At 38.4% G+C, this 20995-nt stretch overlaps 3 protein-coding genes across 5 annotated transcripts; 1 reads left to right on the forward strand and 2 right to left on the reverse strand.

Annotated features, from left to right (window-relative positions):
- Positions 1–461: 461 nt before the first annotated feature.
- Positions 462–6917, reverse strand: LOC104762389 (aldehyde oxidase 4-like). 2 transcript variants are annotated; one of them, XM_010485670.3, is made up of 10 exons: positions 6001–6205; positions 3964–5580; positions 3556–3815; positions 3083–3292; positions 2765–2983; positions 1701–2666; positions 1527–1622; positions 1348–1446; positions 1065–1254; positions 462–979 (listed from the first exon to the last, which is right to left on the reverse strand). In XM_010485670.3, exons 2-10 carry the CDS (start codon positions 3974–3976, stop codon positions 747–749), a joined length of 2286 nt encoding a protein of 761 aa, XP_010483972.2. In that variant the 5' UTR covers positions 3977–5580; positions 6001–6205; the 3' UTR covers positions 462–746. The 2 variants fall into 2 exon arrangements, with proteins under 2 accessions (XP_010483972.2, XP_087364023.1); XM_087507897.1 differs by lacking the exons at positions 462–979; positions 1065–1254; positions 1348–1446; ... (3 more) ...; positions 3083–3292; positions 3556–3815 and adding an exon at positions 6648–6917 and having other exon boundaries at positions 6001–6148.
- Positions 6918–7139: 222 nt separating this feature from the next.
- Positions 7140–9999, reverse strand: LOC104762399 (uncharacterized). Its single transcript, XM_010485680.2, has 9 exons — positions 9748–9999; positions 9485–9521; positions 9296–9356; positions 9027–9128; positions 8594–8707; positions 8296–8439; positions 7914–8126; positions 7584–7776; positions 7140–7459 (listed from the first exon to the last, which is right to left on the reverse strand). Exons 1-9 carry the CDS (start codon positions 9887–9889, stop codon positions 7320–7322), a joined length of 1146 nt encoding a protein of 381 aa, XP_010483982.1. The 5' UTR covers positions 9890–9999; the 3' UTR covers positions 7140–7319.
- A 130-nt stretch (positions 10000–10129) lies between these two features.
- LOC104762409 (myosin-7) lies at positions 10130–20515 on the forward strand. Of its 2 annotated transcripts, XM_087497617.1 has the most exons (42): positions 10130–10445; positions 10706–10831; positions 10908–11051; positions 11202–11347; positions 11443–11599; positions 11716–11774; positions 11868–12027; positions 12124–12273; positions 12342–12478; positions 12565–12711; positions 12800–12901; positions 13189–13246; positions 13321–13422; positions 13522–13559; positions 13643–13769; positions 13863–14033; positions 14102–14233; positions 14336–14445; positions 14572–14632; positions 14788–14965; positions 15045–15250; positions 15364–15483; positions 15620–15718; positions 15861–16073; positions 16196–16348; positions 16451–16600; positions 16706–16801; positions 16920–17059; positions 17178–17292; positions 17370–17390; positions 17478–17555; positions 17644–17814; positions 18000–18149; positions 18290–18466; positions 18568–19047; positions 19117–19187; positions 19279–19378; positions 19456–19512; positions 19593–19649; positions 19870–19950; positions 20029–20105; positions 20197–20515. In XM_087497617.1, the coding sequence occupies exons 1-42, from the start codon at positions 10443–10445 to the stop codon at positions 20309–20311; spliced, it is 5235 nt and encodes a 1744-aa protein (XP_087353743.1). In that variant the 5' UTR covers positions 10130–10442; the 3' UTR covers positions 20312–20515. The 2 variants fall into 2 exon arrangements, with proteins under 2 accessions (XP_087353743.1, XP_087353746.1); XM_087497620.1 differs by lacking the exon at positions 17370–17390.
- Positions 20516–20995: the final 480 nt, after the last annotated feature.

The raw sequence follows: 20995 nt of genomic DNA on the forward strand, positions 1-20995 counted from the left end.
GCAACCTTTATTAAACCAAAATTCAGTAGGCAAAGCAAGAAGTTAGGGTTAAATTGTAAAATCCAAAGTAGCGAGATCAAATAGGAATAGTGACGAATCGTTTCAGAAGGAACAAACCTGGCTCTCGTTACAACGGCGGCGCGTATGATGATTGATGCATGCATGATGCATCCATGGTTTGCGTCGCCACCTCGATGAGATCCTCCATGATAAAAACAGAGAAACGGGTGGCGAGATCTTTGATCGTGCGGTGCGAGCGATCAAAAGACGAGTAATAGTTCCCACGGCGTTGGTACAGATGGTCATCGAGATCGGTGACGGTGAGTCCTCTCTGTAAGACATTATCATTGCTTGCTCTTGATGAAACAGAGACTAAAAAAGAAAAAGCAGAACAAATTAGGTTTTTTTTTTGGCTCTCGAGGAATTATGATTTCTCAAAGAGCTGATAAAAAGAATTATGATTTCTCGAAGAATTATTGTTTATATAGAAAGGTTGCCACCACGACAAAAAAGGAAAGATTAGGTTTTTTAAACAAATATTAAAATACATATTAGAAAAAAGGAACTTTGATCACAGCGGTGATAAAAAGTTACCGTTACAACAATCATATATATACGTATAAATTTTTTTTTCTGACGGCATAACAATTTATACGTGACTTGCGTTTGCTGTGTTAATTTAGAGATTCAAATATTGGTTACTGTAGATAATAGGAAACCCCATTCTTCAGTGATACTCTGTTATTTTAAGGATATGTTTTCCATTCTAAGTACTTCTCTACGCTTTCAAGGCCACAAAGCTGCTTCACTACTGGCATAATCGCTGGAACCGGCAACTCAAAACCAATATCAGATATGTCTCTACGATGATCACCATCACTGCAGTTCCATGAAAGGTACTGTTTTCGAGCTTCTCTAATGGCTGATCTTGTTGCACAGTGCACAGAAGCCGCCACAAGCAACGGAGGCTCACCTGAAGCTGTATCAGAAGAAGAAGGCAGTTTCAGCGACAACCAATATTAAGAAGAGAGAGATGAATCTCATTGATTCTTTAGCTAAAAAACCTTTTGAGGAGAGAATGCGGTTCTTGTGATGACCACTGTTAAGAATCTGAACGTTGAATTGTTTAGGAATTGTGTCTATCGTCGGGATTTTGTAGTCCCATGTGCCTTCTTCATTCACAAGTCCGTTTTCATCTGTTGTATACTCCTCATACATGAAAAACCCTATTCCTTGAACAAACGCTCCTTCGATCTTCTCAAAGCAAAACAAACAGAAAGGCCAATTAAACAACCTGTTATATAACATTAAGTGCACATCCACAATCCACACAAAACTCATGCTTACCTGTCCTAAATCAACAGCAGGATTAAGGCTTTTTCCACAGTCGTAGATAATATCTGATCTTATAATTTCTGTTCTACCTGTCACAAGGTCTACCTCCACCTGCACATTTTTGCATTTATATACGAAGATTACTGATTCTGTCTTAGGGAATTGTTGAAAATATTGGCGATGAGATTTACCTCACTGGCTCCAACTCCATAGTTGAGATATTCTGCAGAAGAGGACTCTGGCTTATAAAAGGTTCGAGCTGATAAGTCCACAGATTGAGCATATGCCTGCAGTTTCACATATGGAGATATTTCCTTGACAACTGGATTAATATACGAAGAATTATCAGTAGTTAACTTTTATACCTGTTGAATGAGCATGTCCCATGTCACGGATCGAGCATTCTCCAGAATCTGATTCATGGTAGGTTTCAGCCTCTCCACCAAGATACCACAGCAAAGCCTCACTGCTTCACAACAGTTCTCGGAGGTTGTGCTACCCGCAGTGTAACTGCTTTGAGACATACTGAGTGTGTCAGTCTGAAGAAGCCGTATTCTTTCAAGCAGATTTTCACTTCCGTCGCATTTAATCATACCAAGACCATAAGCAACCATCTGTTGTACCTTTGTCCATAACCCTTGCCCCACCTCAATACCTGCTACCTCAACCGCAACCGAACCATCACTCAAAATGCTTACTTTTCCTGGAGTTGGCCTATGGACAACTAGATGGATGATGGGTACTCGAGAAATCCCCCTTTTGCGCCATACATTACAAAGGTTAAACTCTTTCACCGATTCAGCCCTTCGCCTGAAATCTGCAGATATCTCCAGTTTGTCCCATAATAAAGGCAAAGTATATTCATCAGGCTCACCAGCATCTTGCTTATAGAACTTTCTGAGGCTTTCGTAAGTATGAAGATTTATCCTTCTCACAACATCCACGTCCATGTTCAGGGAAGATGCTAAATTCTCAATAATGGATTCAGCAATGTATGAACCTTGTACTTCACCGGGTGCCCTCAAAGATGTTCTGCTTGGAAGGTTTGTCTTACAAACTTTGATATCAAATGACAATGCACCCCAGTCATATTTCCTCAAGGAATTCATTATATTCAATGGCAGTATTGGACTTACATCGGCATCTATCCCTGCATCTATTAAAATACATAGCTCTAGTGCAGTGACTTTACCATCACATCTGAAACCTACACTGTAAGTTATTTTCATGGGATGCCTCCCTCCAGTCATTATCATATCAGTTTTACGGTTGAGGTATATCTTTACAGGACGCTGCAATTTTTGTGCAGCAAGCGCACAAGCTGTCGCAACCTGAAATCATCTTCAACAGCATTAACATCAAATTACAATAAAACGGTCTCTTGCTACTCTCCTAGTGACTTCTATTTAGAGATCAAAATATTACTTACAGGCATAGATTTAATAGCTTTTCCACCAAAGCCACCTCCGACTCTTCTGGTGATGACTCGCACGTTATGCTCTGGGATGCCAAGACATGTAGCAATCACTGATTGTGTGTACTCGGGGGCTTGTGTTGAACTGTAAACCACTAGACAATTGTCTTCGTCTGGCAAGGCAAGTGTCGTTTGTGTCTCCATATAGAAGAAGTACTGTGACCCGAGTCTCAACTGCATAACCGTATTCAACAGGACACATGAGTGTAAGAATCTATTAGAAAACAATTTTGAATAGATCGAGATCGAGAGATAAGAAAAGAGTTCCAATACTTCTACTGAGCGTATCTTGCGATCAGCTTCAGCCATTCCTTTTGAAACGTCGCCAACGGGTTCGGGGTGATATTTGGGAGGAACCTCAAAAAGGCTGGACCTTTTGACTGCATCCTCCACAGATAATACTGGTGTTCCTATATTCTTTGAATCGTACTCAACTACTGCAAGATTTGCTGCCATATCTGCATGTTTTTGTGTGTCTGCAACCTGATAGTGATAGTTCACCAAAAATGGACAAATATTTTGAAGGAAGTTGATAAAGCATCCCATGAAGCTGAGTAAACCAAACAGCACAAACTATGAAAATGGAGCTATTGATTCAGACCCCATATCGAAAGGAGAGTTTAGTTTTCAGAATTAAACTATTTAAATTCCATTTATCATGCAAGTATGTATATGCATCCTGTATTTTTTCTTCTCGTTGGACCTTTTACTATAATACAAAAGAAGTCGGTAAAAATTGGACTTACCACAAGAGCAATTATTTGTCCGGCATATATAGTAACTTCATCTGCAAATAGAAGCCCTGTGCCAAACATAGAAATGTAACCAACGTTTTGCCCTAGTTGAGGAATATCCTTGAAAGTAATAACTGCCAAAACTCCAAGTGGTGCCACATTCCCTCCAAAACCAACTTTCTTTATCCGAGCCAATGGCTTTGTGCTATAAATGAATGCTCCATGTAGACAATGGGGTAAGGATGGAATATCATCAACGTAAACAGCTTCACCTGAAAAGACAGGCACTCATGTAAGTTCTTATGTTGTTTGTCTAATAAGCATGGTGACTAAAGATCTAAAAGCATTTCTGCTTGACCCTTTTCACCATAGTACTATAAGGTTATTTAAAAACGATCAAAGGAACACAATAGTACTAACCAGAAGCCTGCATTTCAGCTCCAAATTTGATAATGGCTTCACCAACAGGGTGATATTTTTTACTTTCAAACACCTGCTGTGCAGATGACAGCAAAGGTGGACATATTGTTGGATCAACGTGTCCATCAATATGTTTTCTTTCTGAATCCCAACAGCCACTCTCGATCAGAGGATAGAGAAAATCAAAGAGAAACCCAACGGCCAAGCTTTTCTTATACTCAGGGTATGAAGTCTCTATGCTGGGCACTATGATCCCTTTAAGTAACCTCACAGCTTCATACAAAACACTGTGGCTGAGTATTTTACCCGTCAAGAAATCTTCAACTTCCCTCGCCCTGATGGAATGATACCCACCATAAGAACCAAATGCCAACCGGCATTTATCCACAATGATGCCTCTTGATGATGCATCGCGAGAGACTACTGCTAAGAAAGCAGCGTTGATATACGGCTATGCACTTCCAATAGGGCGAAGTGCAGCTCGATAGGTTTCAAAAAGCAAACCAGTTGTGGAAGAAGCAATCCAGCTAGGAATATGAACCTTTAAAAGAACAGTTTTAGTGTCTAATATTGGAGGCGCCACAAGATACTCTCCCATCCTAAGCTTCTCGTGTCTCCCTGCATTTATCATATACACAGACGCATCTGCAGCGAGCAAAAGTGTGGTTATGTCAGAAGGAAAATTTTTGCTCTGTGCCATCACTAGATTACCACCGATACTCCCTGAGTTTCTGATAAAATGGTTGGCCACCTTCTCCATGTGGACACCTATTTTCTTGAAAACATAAGCAGATGAATTTTCCTCCATCAAAGCATCAATAACTTTAGATATGGTAACAACTGCTCCAATTTCAATTCCTCTGTCATCTTTCTTGATCATTGACATCTCTGGAATGTGGCTAATATCAATATATCTAGCATATTGTTTCTCTTCTTTGTAGTAACCTGTTCCCGTGTTGCCAACAACTAATTTTAACAAACCTCTATCACCGCCGGGGTTGGTTGTTGCCATTATTTCCTGAAGCTCTGCAACGCTAACAGGAGTGATCCAATGATACCTTGTCTGATCCAAAACATTATGTTGACACTTTATCTTTTCCTTCAAGAAGTCTGGAAAAGTGACAAGATCTTTATCAGGGTTGTAAGGAGGCAATTTCTTAAACATCTCTTCTCTGCTTTCACCTTTCCTCCAAAAAGAGTTGAAACCCAAATCCTCTATATCGACATCAGCAGCAAAACTCTTGCAAGCATCAGCAATGGGACGATACCCGGTGCAGCGACAAAGATTTCCAGCAATGGACTTTTCTGCTGCAAGAGCAGTAAGGCAATCTGGAGAAGATTGTGAGCTTTTGGAGTTATGGGCGTTTGAAAGAGCGGAGTAGAGAGAGATGCACATCCCCGGGGTACAGAAACCACATTGAGAGGCATGAAACCCCGCAAATCTCTTGTGAATTGGGTGGAACCCTTTTTCTGTGTTCCCGAGTCCCTCGGATGTGGTTATGGAACACCCATTTATGCTGCAAAGAAGGGTCAGGCAAGAGTTTATAGAATATTCCTCGACTTGGTCTAACACAGGATCATATTTTGATAGAATCACGATGCAAGCACCACAACCCCCTGCATGAAAAATATAATTGATTCAATGAGAGATACAAACACTGAAAATTCCGGACAGGCAAAAAAAGAACACAGAAATATTCAACAAGGAAAAAAAAAAAAATGTTCCTAGCCTCATCTCAGTTTACTAGACACTTCTAAGACAAGTGGTTGAATTCACGTAAATATGAGTGGCATAAAACCAAAACATAAGTCTGAAAAGGAAGGATTACATAAACATAGATTTTAACGATCTAGAGAAACGCATACAGATTCAAACATTAAATTCATGACTTTTGCTTTTTGTGGAGACAAAAGTGGTAATCATCCAGGTCTAGATATGAAGTTCAGAGTTAAGCAGAGAAATGCATATAAACCAAATAAAAGCACGAGAAGCTATCGATATTCATTGGAAAAAGAACAGTGTGTGTGTATTAATACCTTCACCACAGCTGAGCTTGACACTCTTAAAGCAAGTGTTGGAGCGCAAGAACTCGAGTAAAGTCGTAGAAGGATTAACTGACAAGACTTCAAATTTCTCTCCATTAACAGCAAACACCAAATCTTCACACGCCATTCTCTTCCCAAACTAATTATAAAAAGAGTAGTATATATCAGCAGACAAGAGTTAGTAGCTGCATGAAGAGCTCAAGTATTGGCAGGAATTTATAAAGAAATAAACCAGTTGCTAAATTGATTTCAGGAAGTGCAACAAAAACAAAAGGGAAAGTGATTGACAAGAGTCAAACATAAAATCCACTAACTTTACCAATTTCAATACGAAACGAAAGCAGAGATTAGTAAATTGGACGCAAAGCTATCTACCGAAACGAGTCCACTCCACTATAAATGAGTGATAAAGCAATGCTGATTTTATTAAAGAGGTGATGGGTAAAAGAAAGATGGGGTTTCAACTCTAGTCGTAAAGGTGAGAGAGTGGTCTAAAACTGGGAAATTGTATCTAAAATGAGAAAAATTTCTTAGATTGGAATTCATAGTGTTGATGAGAACTACGTCATTGTGCCCATAAACTCATTCAGTGTTCGGAAGAAAACGACTACTTAATCTCTCTAATTTCAACGTTTTACCTAAATCGGAAGGTGACTTTGGCCTTGGAGGTCCGATTGATTTCTCCAGAACCTTTCCACTTCGGTCTTCCCTTCCCCATTCGATACCCATTACGTTTGGTCTGCGCGAATCACCCCATCCCGAAATATCCCATTCACACTTGATCTGGAATCGAAGCATCTCTGTGTTTCGAAGGCTCAATACGTTCGTTAGCTCACCTCCGGCTTCGCAGACACACTCACTGCTCAACGCGTCGTAACGATCTCCCGCAATCCCTAAAATTCGAACCTTTTTTTTTTTTTTTTTTCCGATTTTTAAAACCCAATGTAACCGGAGATTCTAGTTTTGGTAGGGAACCAATTTGATCTAACCGATTCAAACCGTACCGAATCACTATAATACCATCGTGATTTATTTCACCATCTAACTTTAGATGATGACCGTTGGATGTTGAATCTTTCCAAGTGGTTATGTTTAGTTAGTCTAGTTATGTCATATGTGACGTATATTCATTTTCCAAATTTTCAAAATAAATCAAATGTGATTTGGTTACGGTATAACACAATTTTGCTGTTGCGTGACAAGCAAACCTAAAGCCCTATGACTCTGTAATACTAGTGACGCACTCAAACCTTGAACTCTAAGCATTACAACCAATCAAGTAGAGACATTTATATTTTAAATCCTACAACTTATGCTTCATGTTCGGATCGTTTGTCAGTGGCACCTTCTGAATCTTCATTTGTATCCAGATTTTCTTTTAGCTCTTCCTGTGACTCAGCATTCGCTGCCTCTATTACGTCTTCTGTGGTTGCTTCAGGATTCCTAAGTTCTGAAATCACAAGTTAAACAGTTAAAACTCATGCGGTCAGGCGAAAGAAGCACATGAGTTCAGTATCAATGGCTTTAAAGATGGTTGAGGATATATATATGTGTGAAATCGTCATCCACAGTACCTGGTTTCTTTTTCTTCCTTGAAGATCTTCTTGATGTTCCATCAGATGCTGCACCGACAAGTAGATTGCAATACTTCGTCACTACCTTTTCTTTCTCATCTAGCATTCCCAAAAGCTCATAGGCATCTGCCACTGTCTGCACAATGTGTTTGTCCGGCGGCTTACGGTCATAACTCTCCAGATCCTTAAATAGCTTCATAACCCATATACAAATAAACAAGGTTTGATGTCAGTACAAAATAACTTACTAGTTCTGCTTAAGTATCAACGAGCAATATATTTTCTATCTAATTTCCGGTCAGTGAAGAGACAAGGGGAAACATAACGAACCTTAACAAGTTCCTGTAACATGTTGTTCCGGAAATATATGCGCATCATTTGTAAGCATAATTTCCAAGGTACAGAATGCAGATCATTCCCAATTTTCTTTCGCCAGATTACATGCGCCTCTTCTGCTCTGCGATCCTTATCTAACGCCCGTATCAACTGTCCATACGTCCCCATCGTGTTCCCTTGTCCCTTACTTAGGATCCACTTTATCACCTACAACGATTACACAGGGGAAATGGAATTAAAACGTCTACAAGATTCTGTTCTACTTTTTTAGTAACTATAAAATTAGTCGGTATGTTCTTGGGTATTTGATTATTCATGGTTCATGACTTCCAAGGTGAGAGAAAAAAAAGCGACAAGACATTCGGGTGATAGATACCTGGACCATTCGGTGCCATTGCTGTTCCTTTTCAAGAATAGCTATGACTCTTTTGAGGGAAGCAATGGGGAAATTGCGTTCCCAAGCAACCCAAGCATCCAAAGCTCCATAAACAACCTCTTTATTATCTTCTATATCAAGAAGCTGCATTCACATCGTAATAAAGGTTTGGACAGATGAGCCAACAGATAAGGGCAAAAAAACCAAGATTTAAACAAACATTTGGAAATTCTCATCATTGTCAAGCCACTAGAAAGGCAAAAAGGAAGAATAGCTTGTATTAAAAATTTCTGCTTACATTGTTTACAAGAAACTTTATTTTATCCTTCTTGGGTATGTTCTCCCCAATTTGATGTTTTCTAGGGGTATCAGCGCTTTCCTTCTTTGATGATTTAGAAACATCTTGCTCATCCTACAACAAGATGAAAACTAAGCATCCCAAGGATCTTACTGGTGACAATAACGCAAGAGATCTAAATGATGAAAGGCAAAATTCTCAGGAATCGCTAACCAAAAGCAACTGGATTAGGGAAAGTAATTTGATCATCAGATATACTAGTTAGGTTATATGACTATACGAAACTGCTGAGACCTACAGGCCACTGAATGAAAATCTAAACTTTTTGCTCAAGATGATGTATAAGATCTGTCTGAAAGAGAAACTTAATTGAGCTCACACTAAGACTTGGACAGAAAAACACAAAGCTTAAACTCAGTGTATTCTATTGTACCTCAGTTTTCACAATACTTCTAGGAGATGCATGAGAATCAGCCACAAACTGATAACTCATTGATTGGACCCTTAAAAAGGCGGGCTTGTTTTTCTGGTTGACCTGAGAAATATCATGTCACACACAATGAGATGTATACAACAAGAATCTTAAAAAAATTTGCTTCAGTGATCACAATCAGTACCTGACATTCATTACACTGTTTAGATCTCTAAGCAATGTTTTAGAAGTTATATAAGACGAAAAACATATCACAGATGAAAACTTACCCTGAGAAGATGATGAAATGGACCAGTTAGAACGCCAGGATTACCAATGGTGTTGTGATTCCTAGAGAAGTATGTATGGTAAAACATCAGAGTCAATACAGCTCGAAAAAAAAAAATGGATTTTGCATCCATGTTTTGGTAAATTAGTGAATAAAAAATGATGCTAACTGATCAAAATCGAGCTTTTACCTTATTCGATTGGGATGAGAGACCATTCCTGTGTTACCTAACAATAAGTTTCGAAATTAAAAAATAGGATTCAACAACAGTCTTAAAAAAAAAAAAAAAAAAAGACCCTTTCGAAGCTCTACTACAGAAAGAAGAACTTGACTACCTACAGCAATCAGCTCCAAATTCGAACTCAGAGATTCCAATTCATTAACCAAAAAACATCAATGTGCAATATTCTTAACAAAGGATACGAAAACGAATTTATAAGCAATACCACCAACCATAAATTTCGTCACATCCCCCTCCGGTGAAGAGATTTCGTGCTGCCGCAATAGGAGACAACTTCGCAGTTAGGTTTCCGGTTGCGCAACTAACGGCGCGTTTCAGAGACGTTCGAGGAATCAGAGAACTGAAACCCGCCATTGGAGGCGGAGTGAGGTGAACGGAGGAGACGGAGGCGTAAAGTGGTTTCTCTTTCTTCTGTACAATTTAATTTGATTTTTGAATAAAATGATTAAAACCATAATAAGTCTAGGCCCATTAGGAAAACAATTGGCCCATTAAGTCTAGGCCCATTAGGAAAAAATCGGCCTGACAAAGAAAGACGCTTTCTACTCTACTTTTTCTATTTAGATCCGTTGAAGTAAACCGGATCGGTTTAGTGAAGAGGGTAATTTGGGAATGAGAGAGTTATGTTTCATGATTCTTCTTCTCCGTTCGATTCCCAACGTCCGTGGGTGGGAGGGAAGACGAAAAGAAGAAATAAACACGGAGAGAATGAGACTATTTTCCCAGATTATGTTCTGCTTCTGATGAGACAACCTCTATGTTGGGAAAGAGGAATGTTCGTTGTCAAATTCGTTATGGATCCATGTTAGTTAATTGGGATTTCAAAATTTTCTGTGTTTGATGTTTCTCCTCCCGTTGGGTTTTGTTGATGCCGAGATTGTTTTCTGACCAGATTCCGTCGTAAATTATGGTACGAGCTTTCTATTCTTTAAATCGCATTGCTGTTTCTTCAATAAAAATTACTCCTTTTGGTTTTCTCTCTCTTGTTTTGTGTGATTTAATAGTAATGAAATTTTGAATGTTGTTTTTATGGAAGAGAGAAAGAAAAAGAAAAAAACGATTTTTTTTTTTGTTTGAGAAATTCATTCGCTCTTTGTTGTTCAATTCGATTTTCATATTCTCGGAGTACCTGTTTCGATTTGTGTAGTTTATGATGTGGTTAATGCGCAGGCTGCTTCAGCCAAAGTAACTGTAGGGTCTCATGTCTGGGTGGAGGATTCAGATGATGCCTGGATTGATGGGGAAGTTGAAGAAGTTAACGCTGATGATATCACTGTTAATTGCTCCGGCAAGACGGTAAGAATTAGTATATAACTTGTTAGATAATGCCCATTGTTAAAAAGGCACATTTCTGATAGCATTTGTTTCTTAGGTTGTGGCAAAGGTAAATGCTGTCTACCCCAAGGACCCCGAGTTCCCTGAACTTGGGGTAGACGACATGACAAAGCTTGCATATTTGCATGAACCAGGGGTTCTTCTCAACCTCAAGTGCCGATATAATGCTAATGAAATATATGTAAGCTCCACCCAGCACTTTTGAATTCAACTACTAGCTGTCAACCATTTTATGCTTTTAAGGATTTTTGTTGTTTACATTTTACCATCACGTGATCTAACGATGTCGACACACAGTTTCTGCAAGCTAATTTTTTTATGATGAGTCCAGACGTACACAGGAAATATATTGATAGCTGTGAATCCTTTTAAGAGATTGCCCCGCCTTTATGGAAGTGATACAATGAAACAGTATAAGGGTACAGCATTTGGTGAGTTGAGTCCACATCCTTTTGCGGTTGCAGATTCTGCGTACAGGTAACTCTTCTGTCATGTTAAATTAGCTTGTATTATGGATGGTTGCACTTTTAATTGTTTTTGAGCATAACAATCACCATAAATATAAAATTTAGGAAAATGATCAACGAGGGAGTGAGTCAGGCTATCTTGGTGAGTGGGGAAAGCGGTGCTGGCAAGACAGAGAGCACAAAGATGCTCATGCGATATCTTGCCTACATGGGCGGAAGAGCTGAGAGTGAAGGACGATCCGTGGAGCAGCAAGTTTTAGAGGTAATGAATTTCCTAAAATACAAGGATTCATTTCTTGCAAAAGATAGACTTAGTAGTGAGTTTCCTCCAGTAATATCTGGTCATACTTTCCTCTGACCGTCTTCCCTGTTTTGCAGTCCAATCCAGTTTTAGAAGCGTTTGGCAATGCAAAAACCGTTAGAAACAATAATTCAAGGTGGACGAGAGGCGTCTCACGTTTGTTGATTTGTCCATTTTGTGTATTTTCTTGAACCCGGTTAAAGATACTTACACAATTTCCTTTTTGCAGTCGTTTTGGTAAATTTGTGGAGATTCAGTTCGATCATAGGGGAAGGATCTCGGGAGCTGCTATTAGGACATATTTGCTAGAGAGGTCGCGGGTTTGTCAAGTCTCTGACCCTGAAAGAAACTATCATTGCTTTTACATGCTTTGCGCAGCACCAGAACAGGTAAGCCCTGATCTCTTCTAAGGCGGTGTTAGCTCAAAATCTTGACCTTACATGAGATTCACGTTGACTGAACAGTGTTTTTTCATGAGGTTTCAGGAAACTGAGAGGTACAAGTTAGGAAAACCAAGCACATTTCGCTATCTAAATCAGTCTAATTGTTATGCATTGGATGGGCTTGATGACTCCAAGGAATACATAGCTACAAGGAAAGCTATGGACGTTGTTGGGATCAATTCGGAAGATCAGGTACTTTATTTTAGTCACTTTACATGCCGAGTCATGCGAACAACTCTTCTTACATTCTACTACCATAGGATGCAATCTTCCGAGTAGTGGCTGCAATCCTTCATCTAGGGAACATCGAGTTTGCAAAGGGTGAAGAATCAGAAGCTTCAGAACCTAGGGACGAGAAATCACGGTTCCATCTCAAAGTGGCAGCAGAACTTTTCATGTAAATGCTTCACTACTCTGTATTTTCTCAGATTAACTGTTTTATGATCAGCCAGAATTACAGCCTCGACTTTCTCTTTGTTGCAGGTGTGATGAGAAAGCTTTAGAAGATTCCTTGTGCAAAAGGGTCATGGTGACTCGTGATGAAAGTATTACAAAGTCTCTTGATCCTGATAGTGCAGCTCTAGGAAGAGATGCACTAGCCAAGATTGTCTATTCTAAATTGTTCGATTGGTAGGTTTACTATAACTGAACGTTTCTATAAGAATTTATTACATTCTTGGGGTTTCTATGTAAGATATTTCAATTTTATTTCGTACAGGCTTGTGACCAAGATCAATAACTCCATCGGCCAAGATCCAAGTTCAAAACATATTATAGGTGTTCTGGATATTTATGGATTCGAGAGTTTCAAGACAAACAGGTGCTTAACCGGTATGCTTTTGTTTTCACTGACATGTTAAATCTCTGGAACTGATAATTGAATTCTTACATTGCTTCCTACATTTATGCTCTCTGATTTAGCTTCTTTTAACATTAAGCTGATGGTTTGTTATACTTCAGTTGCTTAGATAATAGCTTTCTTGTGATTTGGAACAATATAGTTATCTGGTTATTGACCGTTCCTTGCAGTTCTGTGGTTTGCCTGTTTGATTATAATTCTTTTGTTAATTCCAACATAGTCTTCTCATTTTCACGAACAATTTGCAGTTTCGAACAGTTTTGTATAAATTTGACAAACGAGAAGCTGCAACAACATTTCAACCAGGTTGGAGACTTACACTAGATTGATCTGTTTCTCGACTGACCAAATATTTATACATACCTTCCTCTTCTCTACAGCATGTGTTCAAGATGGAGCAAGAAGAATATACTAAAGAAGAGATAGACTGGAGTTACATAGAGTTCATTGATAATCAGGATGTCCTTGATCTTATTGAAAAGGTTAGGAGCACACAATGTACAATGTTGGAACTTATATTCATCATACCTATTGTTAATATTTTGGGTTAGAGTATCTGATGTGTGGTTTTCTCAAGTCAGAAACCTGGTGGTATCATTGCCCTTCTAGACGAGGCTTGGTAAGGTTAAAAGGTCATGTTTGTTCGTTGCTTCTCTCTTTTGTCTTCATAAATAATGATTGGGACTCTGTTTGCTTCTACAGCATGTTTCCAAGATCAACACATGATACATTCTCTCAAAAGCTGTACCAGACTTTTAAAGACCACAAACGTTTTGGGAAGCCAAAATTGGCTCAAACAGACTTTACAATTTGCCACTATGCTGGTGATGTTAGTGATCATCACAACCCGAACTGCTTGTTATAATGCTTGTCTTGATGTAAACTATCTTGGTCCAATGACTGTATTCTTGTTTAATTCCAGGTCACTTATCAGACAGAACTGTTTTTGGACAAGAACAAAGATTATGTTGTTGGAGAACATCAAGCTCTCCTGAGCTCTTCAGACTGTACTTTTGTATCATCGTTGTTTCCACCATTGCCAGAGGAATCGTCCAAAACATCAAAGTTCTCATCAATAGGTTCTCAGTTTAAGGTATGTTAAGTTACACTTGATTCTGCATATAATCTCTACTTTGGTTCTCACCACGTACTAAAATACAGCAACAACTGCAATCTTTGCTCGAGAGTTTGAGCACCACGGAGCCACACTACATACGATGTGTTAAACCAAATAACCTTCTTAAGCCGGAAATATTTGAGAACATTAATATTTTGCATCAACTTAGGTGTGGGGTAAGCTTTTAATGTTTCAGAGAACCTTTGAATTTTGCAACTGTATCAAATTATTAATAAGCTTTCTTATGATGTTGTGGAACTTCCTGTATCTGATCTCAGGGGGTCATGGAAGCCATTAGGATCAGTTGCGCTGGATATCCTACTAGAAAGCCTTTCAACGAGTTTTTGACCCGGTTCAGAATTTTATATCCAGAGACTACAAAGAGCAGGTAGCTTAACCAATACTTAATTCCTGTAATTAGTCTTACAGTTGATCATATTCTTGTAGTTAATTTTTATAAGACTTGGTATTAGCATCACTTAACAACTTTTTGGTTCTGGATTTATGTTAATAGCTATGATGAAATTGACGCTTGCAAAAAGCTACTAGCAAAAGTGGACCTCAAAGGTTTTCAGGTGCAGTTTCATAATCTTACCTCGCGCTTTCTAGTGTGTAGCTTGTTTTGCGATTACTAAAACACAAGTAAAGGGCACTGGAATTATTCTAGCTTTATGTGTGCTTATATATTATTCGATATGTAATCCTCACTAATAATTCTCTTGCATCATAGATTGGGAAGACAAAGGTGTTTCTTAGGGCAGGTCAAATGGCAGAACTGGATGCTCACCGAGCTGAAGTTCTTGGTCATTCAGCACGGATTATACAGAGAAAAGTCCTTACTTATCAATCTCGCAAGAAGTTTCTGTTGTTGCAGGCCGCTTCAACAGAAATTCAAGCCTTATGTAGAGGTAATACATGTTGTAGGCGTTTGTTGGTTTCGTAAAAATGTTATCAGGCTTTCTTATCCCCTCCCCGAACTGAATGTAGGACAAGTCGCACGTGTTTGGTTTGAGACCATGCGAAGAGAAGCTGCTTCTCTGAGGATACAAAAGCAGGCACGGACTTATATTTGCCAGAATGCTTATAAAAGCCTGTTCTCGTCTGCTTGTTTAGTTCAGACAGGGATGCGAGCAAAAGCTGCCCGTGTTGAACTTCAGTTTAGGAAGAAGAGAAGAGCGACAATCATTATTCAAGCAAGTTTCAGTTTACATATTGATAAAATTGTTTCTACTTTTGCCTATTTTATACCTATAACATACATCTACTTGTTTGAATATTGATGACATGCAACCTACTGGCTACACAGAGTCAAATCAGAAGATGTTTGTGTCATCAGCATTATGTGAGAACGAAGAAAGCAGCCATTACTACTCAGTGCAGCTGGAGAGTGAAAGTTGCACGCCGAGAATTGCGAAATCTAAAAATGGTAATCTTAACTTCTTTTCTTATAAGGCGTTCTGTGGAGAATGTATAAATCTACTATCTCTAGTGTCAATTTTTTATTACCAATTCACTAGATAATATATAAGCAGAGATTTTCGTATAATTATTTACTCTTTCAGGCTGCTAAAGAAACAGGAGCACTTCAGGATGCTAAGACTAAGCTGGAAAATCAAGTGGAAGAACTCACTTCAAACTTGGAGCTTGAGAAACAGATGAGGGTACACATCATTTCATCAATGATATTATGCTGGACACATTACCTGTGACGCAAAATATTTGATTTTTTGAAGAATTGTTCATTGTAAAACTGGATCATTTTGTTGGTTCTGTATGAGGCATCTGATCAGTGTACTGGTGCAGATGAAGATCGAGGAAGCCAAATCTCAAGAAATCGAAGCATTGCAGTCCGCTTTAACAGATATAAAACTTCAGCTCAAGGAAACTCAAGAAACCAAAAGTATGGAAATCTCAGACTTGCAGTCCGCTTTGCAAGACATGCAACTTGAGATTGAAGAACTCTCGAAGGGACTTGAGATGAGTAACGATCTTGCTGCTGAGAATGAACAGCTTAAGGTTAGTCATAAAACTCTGTCTGAACCTTTTAATCCTCGGTAAACAGTGTCTACGTTGAATATCACGTTTATGATTTTACGTTTATCTTTGTCGTTGTTTGTCTTATCCTCTTTCCATAAAAGGAGTCGATGAGTTTGTTGCATAATAAAATAGATGAATCCGAGAGAAAATATGAAGAAATAAGTAAGCTAAGTGAAGAGCGGATAAAAGAAGAAGTTCCTGTCATTGATCAGTCCGCGATCATCAAACTTGAAGCTGAAAATCAACAGCTGAAGGTAGGATTTTTAGATACTGATTTTGATACACAATTTGAGGTTCATACTTTCCATTTTTCCTTTGGATAAATATATATCTGATCGAGCATAGCATATTCTTAGGCGTTGGTAAGTTCCTTGGAGGAGAAAATCGATGCATTAGACAGAAAACATGACGAAACAAGGTCAAATATTACAGAGCAGTTGAAAGGGAACGTCTCATCTGATTACGAGACCGTGAGCAATCTTGCAGCTGAGAATGAGCGGCTCAAGGTAATATTTTTACAGATGTAGCAAAACCAAAGAAAACCAAATGGATCAACTAAGTGTTTTCAGTTTATTAATCCCATTGAAATGATGAATGGAACCACTTCTTAGGCACTTGTAGGTTCATTAGAGAAGAAAGTCAATGAAAGAGGGAACAATTCTACGAAGGAGAGTTTGACAGAGGATGCTTCAATTGATGATGAGAGGGTAAAAAAACTTGCTGATGAAAACAAAGACCTGAATTAGACCATAGATAAAGCATTTCTCTGTTAACTGTGTGGATTTTGTCTCCATCGCTAGCTTGATTTTGATAATTTTTCATCAGGATCTGGTACGTTCCTTGGAAAATAAAATAGATGAAACAGAAAAGAAGTACGAGGAAGCAAGTAGACTTTGTGAAGAGAGGCTGCAACAAGTTTTAGACTCAGAGACAAAGCTAATTGAGTTGAAGACATCAATGCAAAGGTTTGACGTCCTTTCTACTCCAGAATGTCAATCTTTTATCTTTTCTCCGAAGTATATTTTGCACTCGCATTAGTTAGTACATATGAATTACTTACTTGATTATTGTTCTCTTAATTAGGCTTGAGGAAAAGGTTTCTGACATGGAATCAGAAGAACAAATTCGCCGGCAGCAAGCGCTGGTTAATCCTGCTTCCCGGAAAATGTCTCCCCAGGTGTCATTTACAGGACCACCGGTAAATCTACAATTTCTCATACTTCCGTGTAAAATTTTTTGAAAAAATATTTGACTTATTCCCCTTACGTCTTTCAGCCTGTGGAGAATGGACATAATGCAAGTGATGAACTAGATAAAACTGATCTGTGATAGACTTACATCTTGCACGTTCAATTCATATAAATATTTTTTGCATTCTTACAGGAACCAATTGCTCCTATACCGTCAAAAAAGTTTGGGACAGAATCTTTTAGACGATCTCGAATTGAAAGACAACCCCATGTATGTGCCTAACGAAAACATTAGCCTAATTAATAGTTTCATACTTCTTTTTCACTGGTTAGTTTGTTGTCATATTTCTATGCTGCAGGAATTTGTTGATGTTCTTCTCAAATGTGTATCCAAAAACGTCGGTTTCAGTCATGGAAAGCCTGTTGCAGCTCTTACAATATATAAATGTCTTATACACTGGAAGATGTTTGAAGCAGAAAAAACAAGTATCTTTGATCGAATTGTTCCTATTTTTGGTTCTGCAATAGAGGTAACCTGAGAAGTTAGGAAGTTTACTTGTTTTGTATTACTTACGGTCATTAGTCAGAGACCATTGGATATGCGGCTTGACAAGCATGCATATCCATGGCTCAGATAAGATGACCAAAAAAAAAATGCTCTGACTTGTATTGTATTAGATAGAACTTAACAAAAATCCTCCGCTTATTTATGCAGAATCAGGAGGACGACAATCATTTGGCTTATTGGCTAACAAACACAACAACACTCTTATTCTTGCTTCAAAGAAGCATAAGACAGAGCTCAACTGGCTCAAGTCCAACAAAACCTCCTCATCCAACTTCATTTTTTGGAAGGATGACACAGGTAGCAAGGAAACGGAAACGAAATTATTTTCTTGATGTCCATGTAGCTTGACTTATCAAGCTCTGAACTCTTATCATTATTCCTGAATCCTTCATATCGCTCAAAATTTATGTAACTTACTACAAATGTGACTGTTTTAGGGTTTTCGTTCAAGCTCTTCCCCGAATCTTGCAACCGATGTGGTGCAGCAAGTAGATGCTAGATATCCTGCTTTACTTTTCAAACAGCAGCTTACGGCCTATGTTGAAACAATGTATGGAATAATCCGAGAGAATGTTAAGAGAGAAGTAACTTCACTGCTTTCTTCCTGCATCCAGGTATACCTTTGGTCACCAGACCAATAAACTAATAGTTTGAGAATCTATTAGCTTCGAAGATAGGATTGTTTCATATAAATGACTCTCTTCTAATGATTCAGAGTCTGAAGGATTCATCATCTAAATCCTCTGTTGTGAATTCACAATCAAAGTCATCTGAAGAGCATTCACCAACTAAGCCATCTGAAGCGCATCTCCCTGCTAAGTCATCTGAAGAGAATTCACCAAAGAAGTCATCTGAAGAGGATTCACCAAAGAAGTCATCTGAAGAGAATTCACCCACTAAGTCATCTGAGGAAAATTCGCCGAAGAAGTCATCTGAAGAGAATTCACCGAAGAAGTCATCTGAAGAGAATTCACCAAAGAAGTCATCTGAAGAGAATTCACCAAAGAAGTCATCTGAAGAGAATTCACCAAAGATGTCAGTGGGAGATAAGTCACCAAAAAAGTTATCTGATGAGATATCACCATCTCTAGAGGGGCAAGCAGTGAAGTCGTCTGTAGAGAATTCACCAGCAAGCTCTTGGCAAAGCATTATTGGGTTTTTGAACTACAATCTCTTCACATGGAAGAAAAGCTACGTAAGAATATTTGTATATGTAAGGTTCACATAACTGCTTAATTTCCCTACTAAAAACGTTCTCTTTCAGGTTCCTCTGTTTCTCGTTCAGAAAATCTTCAGCCAAACTTTCCAATACATCAATGTTCAACTCTTCAACAGGTCATTGTTTTTATCCCTTCATCACCTTTCACTTGGATAAAGCAACTTACAGTCGACGTATTAAACTAGAGATATTATCTGAACCATGCAGTCTTCTCCTTGAACGAGAATACTGCACAGTCAACATGGGCAAAGAAGTGAAGGCAGGATTAGATGAACTAGAGTCATGGTGCAGCCAAGCGACTGAAGAGGTATAAAGTTGCCTGAAAAAAGTTGTAGTAACCAAACAATTTTAGGGCATGATTTCACTTGCTACTCTTGAATGCAGTTCGTAGGATCTTCTTGGGATGAACTGAAACACACAAGACAAGCCGTCTTGCTCCTGGTTTTTCTTCTTTTCTTGACAGTGTACGACTCTCCCTCTTCTTTTCTCGTTCCTGAATGTTCATGTGCTTTTTCTTTCAGATTACAGAACTGAAATCCACAATTACATACGATGATCTTACAACCAACCTTTGCTCGGTAAGTCTCTGCTTCTCTGATGTCACAATTCCATTAAAGAGTAGAAGAACAATTAGACATCACAAATGACAGGTTTCAGAATCAAACTGTGCAAAGATATGTATCTATTTAGACTGAGGAATGCATGGAGGACTTTAGTTTAGAACCTAAATCCGTTGTAGCCTTCTGTTATCTCTATTAGGCTTAATTAACCTTCTTCCAATATGTCTCTGTTTGTCAGGTTCTTAGTACTGAGCAATTGTATAGAATATGTACTCTCTGCAAGGACAAAGACGACGGCGATCATAACCTATCACAAGAGGTAACATTGCTCTGAGCTCTGACAAACCAAAAAGAAAATAAAGACACTCTCTATTAAAATATTCTATTTCGTTTTTAGGTGATTTCCAACTTAAAACTTCAAACGACAAATGAAGATGAAGATAGCCGTTCCTTCTTGCTAGACGACGATTCCAGGTACTGACTAAAATCATTTACAAAAATTATTCAGACATCTTGAGCTTATATACGCTCATAAGTAATTCCACCGTTTGTGTGAACACAACAGCATCCCTTTTGAAACCGATGAGATCTCGAGCTGCATGCAAGAAAGGGACTTTGCGAATGCAAAATCAGCTTCTGAGCTCGCTGATAACCCCAACTTCCACTTTCTTAAGGATTGAGAAACTGTTTATTCAGCCTTGGTAGTATAATATCGGTTTTGGCTTTGCGTTTGTAGATCCATAGTTTTCTTTTCGTACGCCTCGCTCTATTCTTTTGATTTTTTCAGGCTCCTTACTTGTGAGACAAGAAACCTTAAGAGCAGTTTTTAACAGTGTAATACAAATTTTGATTTATATACGACGGCCCAGATCGGGATTCGGATTGCCACGTCGTCACATGGTTAACACTTAACAGAAACCAGAATGGTTATGAACAAGACCGGTTGGTTACAAACCGGTTTGCCTTTGGTCAAAATTTACGCATTTTGATACATGAACATAGATGTTTGCACAAACAAAAAAAAAAAAGAACATAGATATTTTTCTTTCTTTTTGTTAGTTATGTCAACTTCTTGGGTAAAACTTTAAAATTATGATACTGGAGAATTTTAAATAAAGAAACCGTGACGATGGACAACCACGCATAAACCCTATTTAAAAACTTATAGACAACTGCAGAAGCAAAAAGAACAACGTATAATAATAATTAATAGCAATAATTGAGCCATATTAGTACTAGTATTAAAATAGGTTTGACATATAAATAAGGGGTGAAAAAGAAAGATGATAAAATTTGAGGGAAAATGCAATGTACATCTGCAAGAATCTTGGGAGACGGCTTAAATTTTACCCGTTTTTCTAAGC

This window comes from Camelina sativa, chromosome 3 (genome assembly GCF_030686135.1).
Source record: "Camelina sativa cultivar CO46 ecotype springtype chromosome 3, ASM3068613v1".
NCBI lineage: Eukaryota > Viridiplantae > Streptophyta > Magnoliopsida > Brassicales > Brassicaceae > Camelina > Camelina sativa.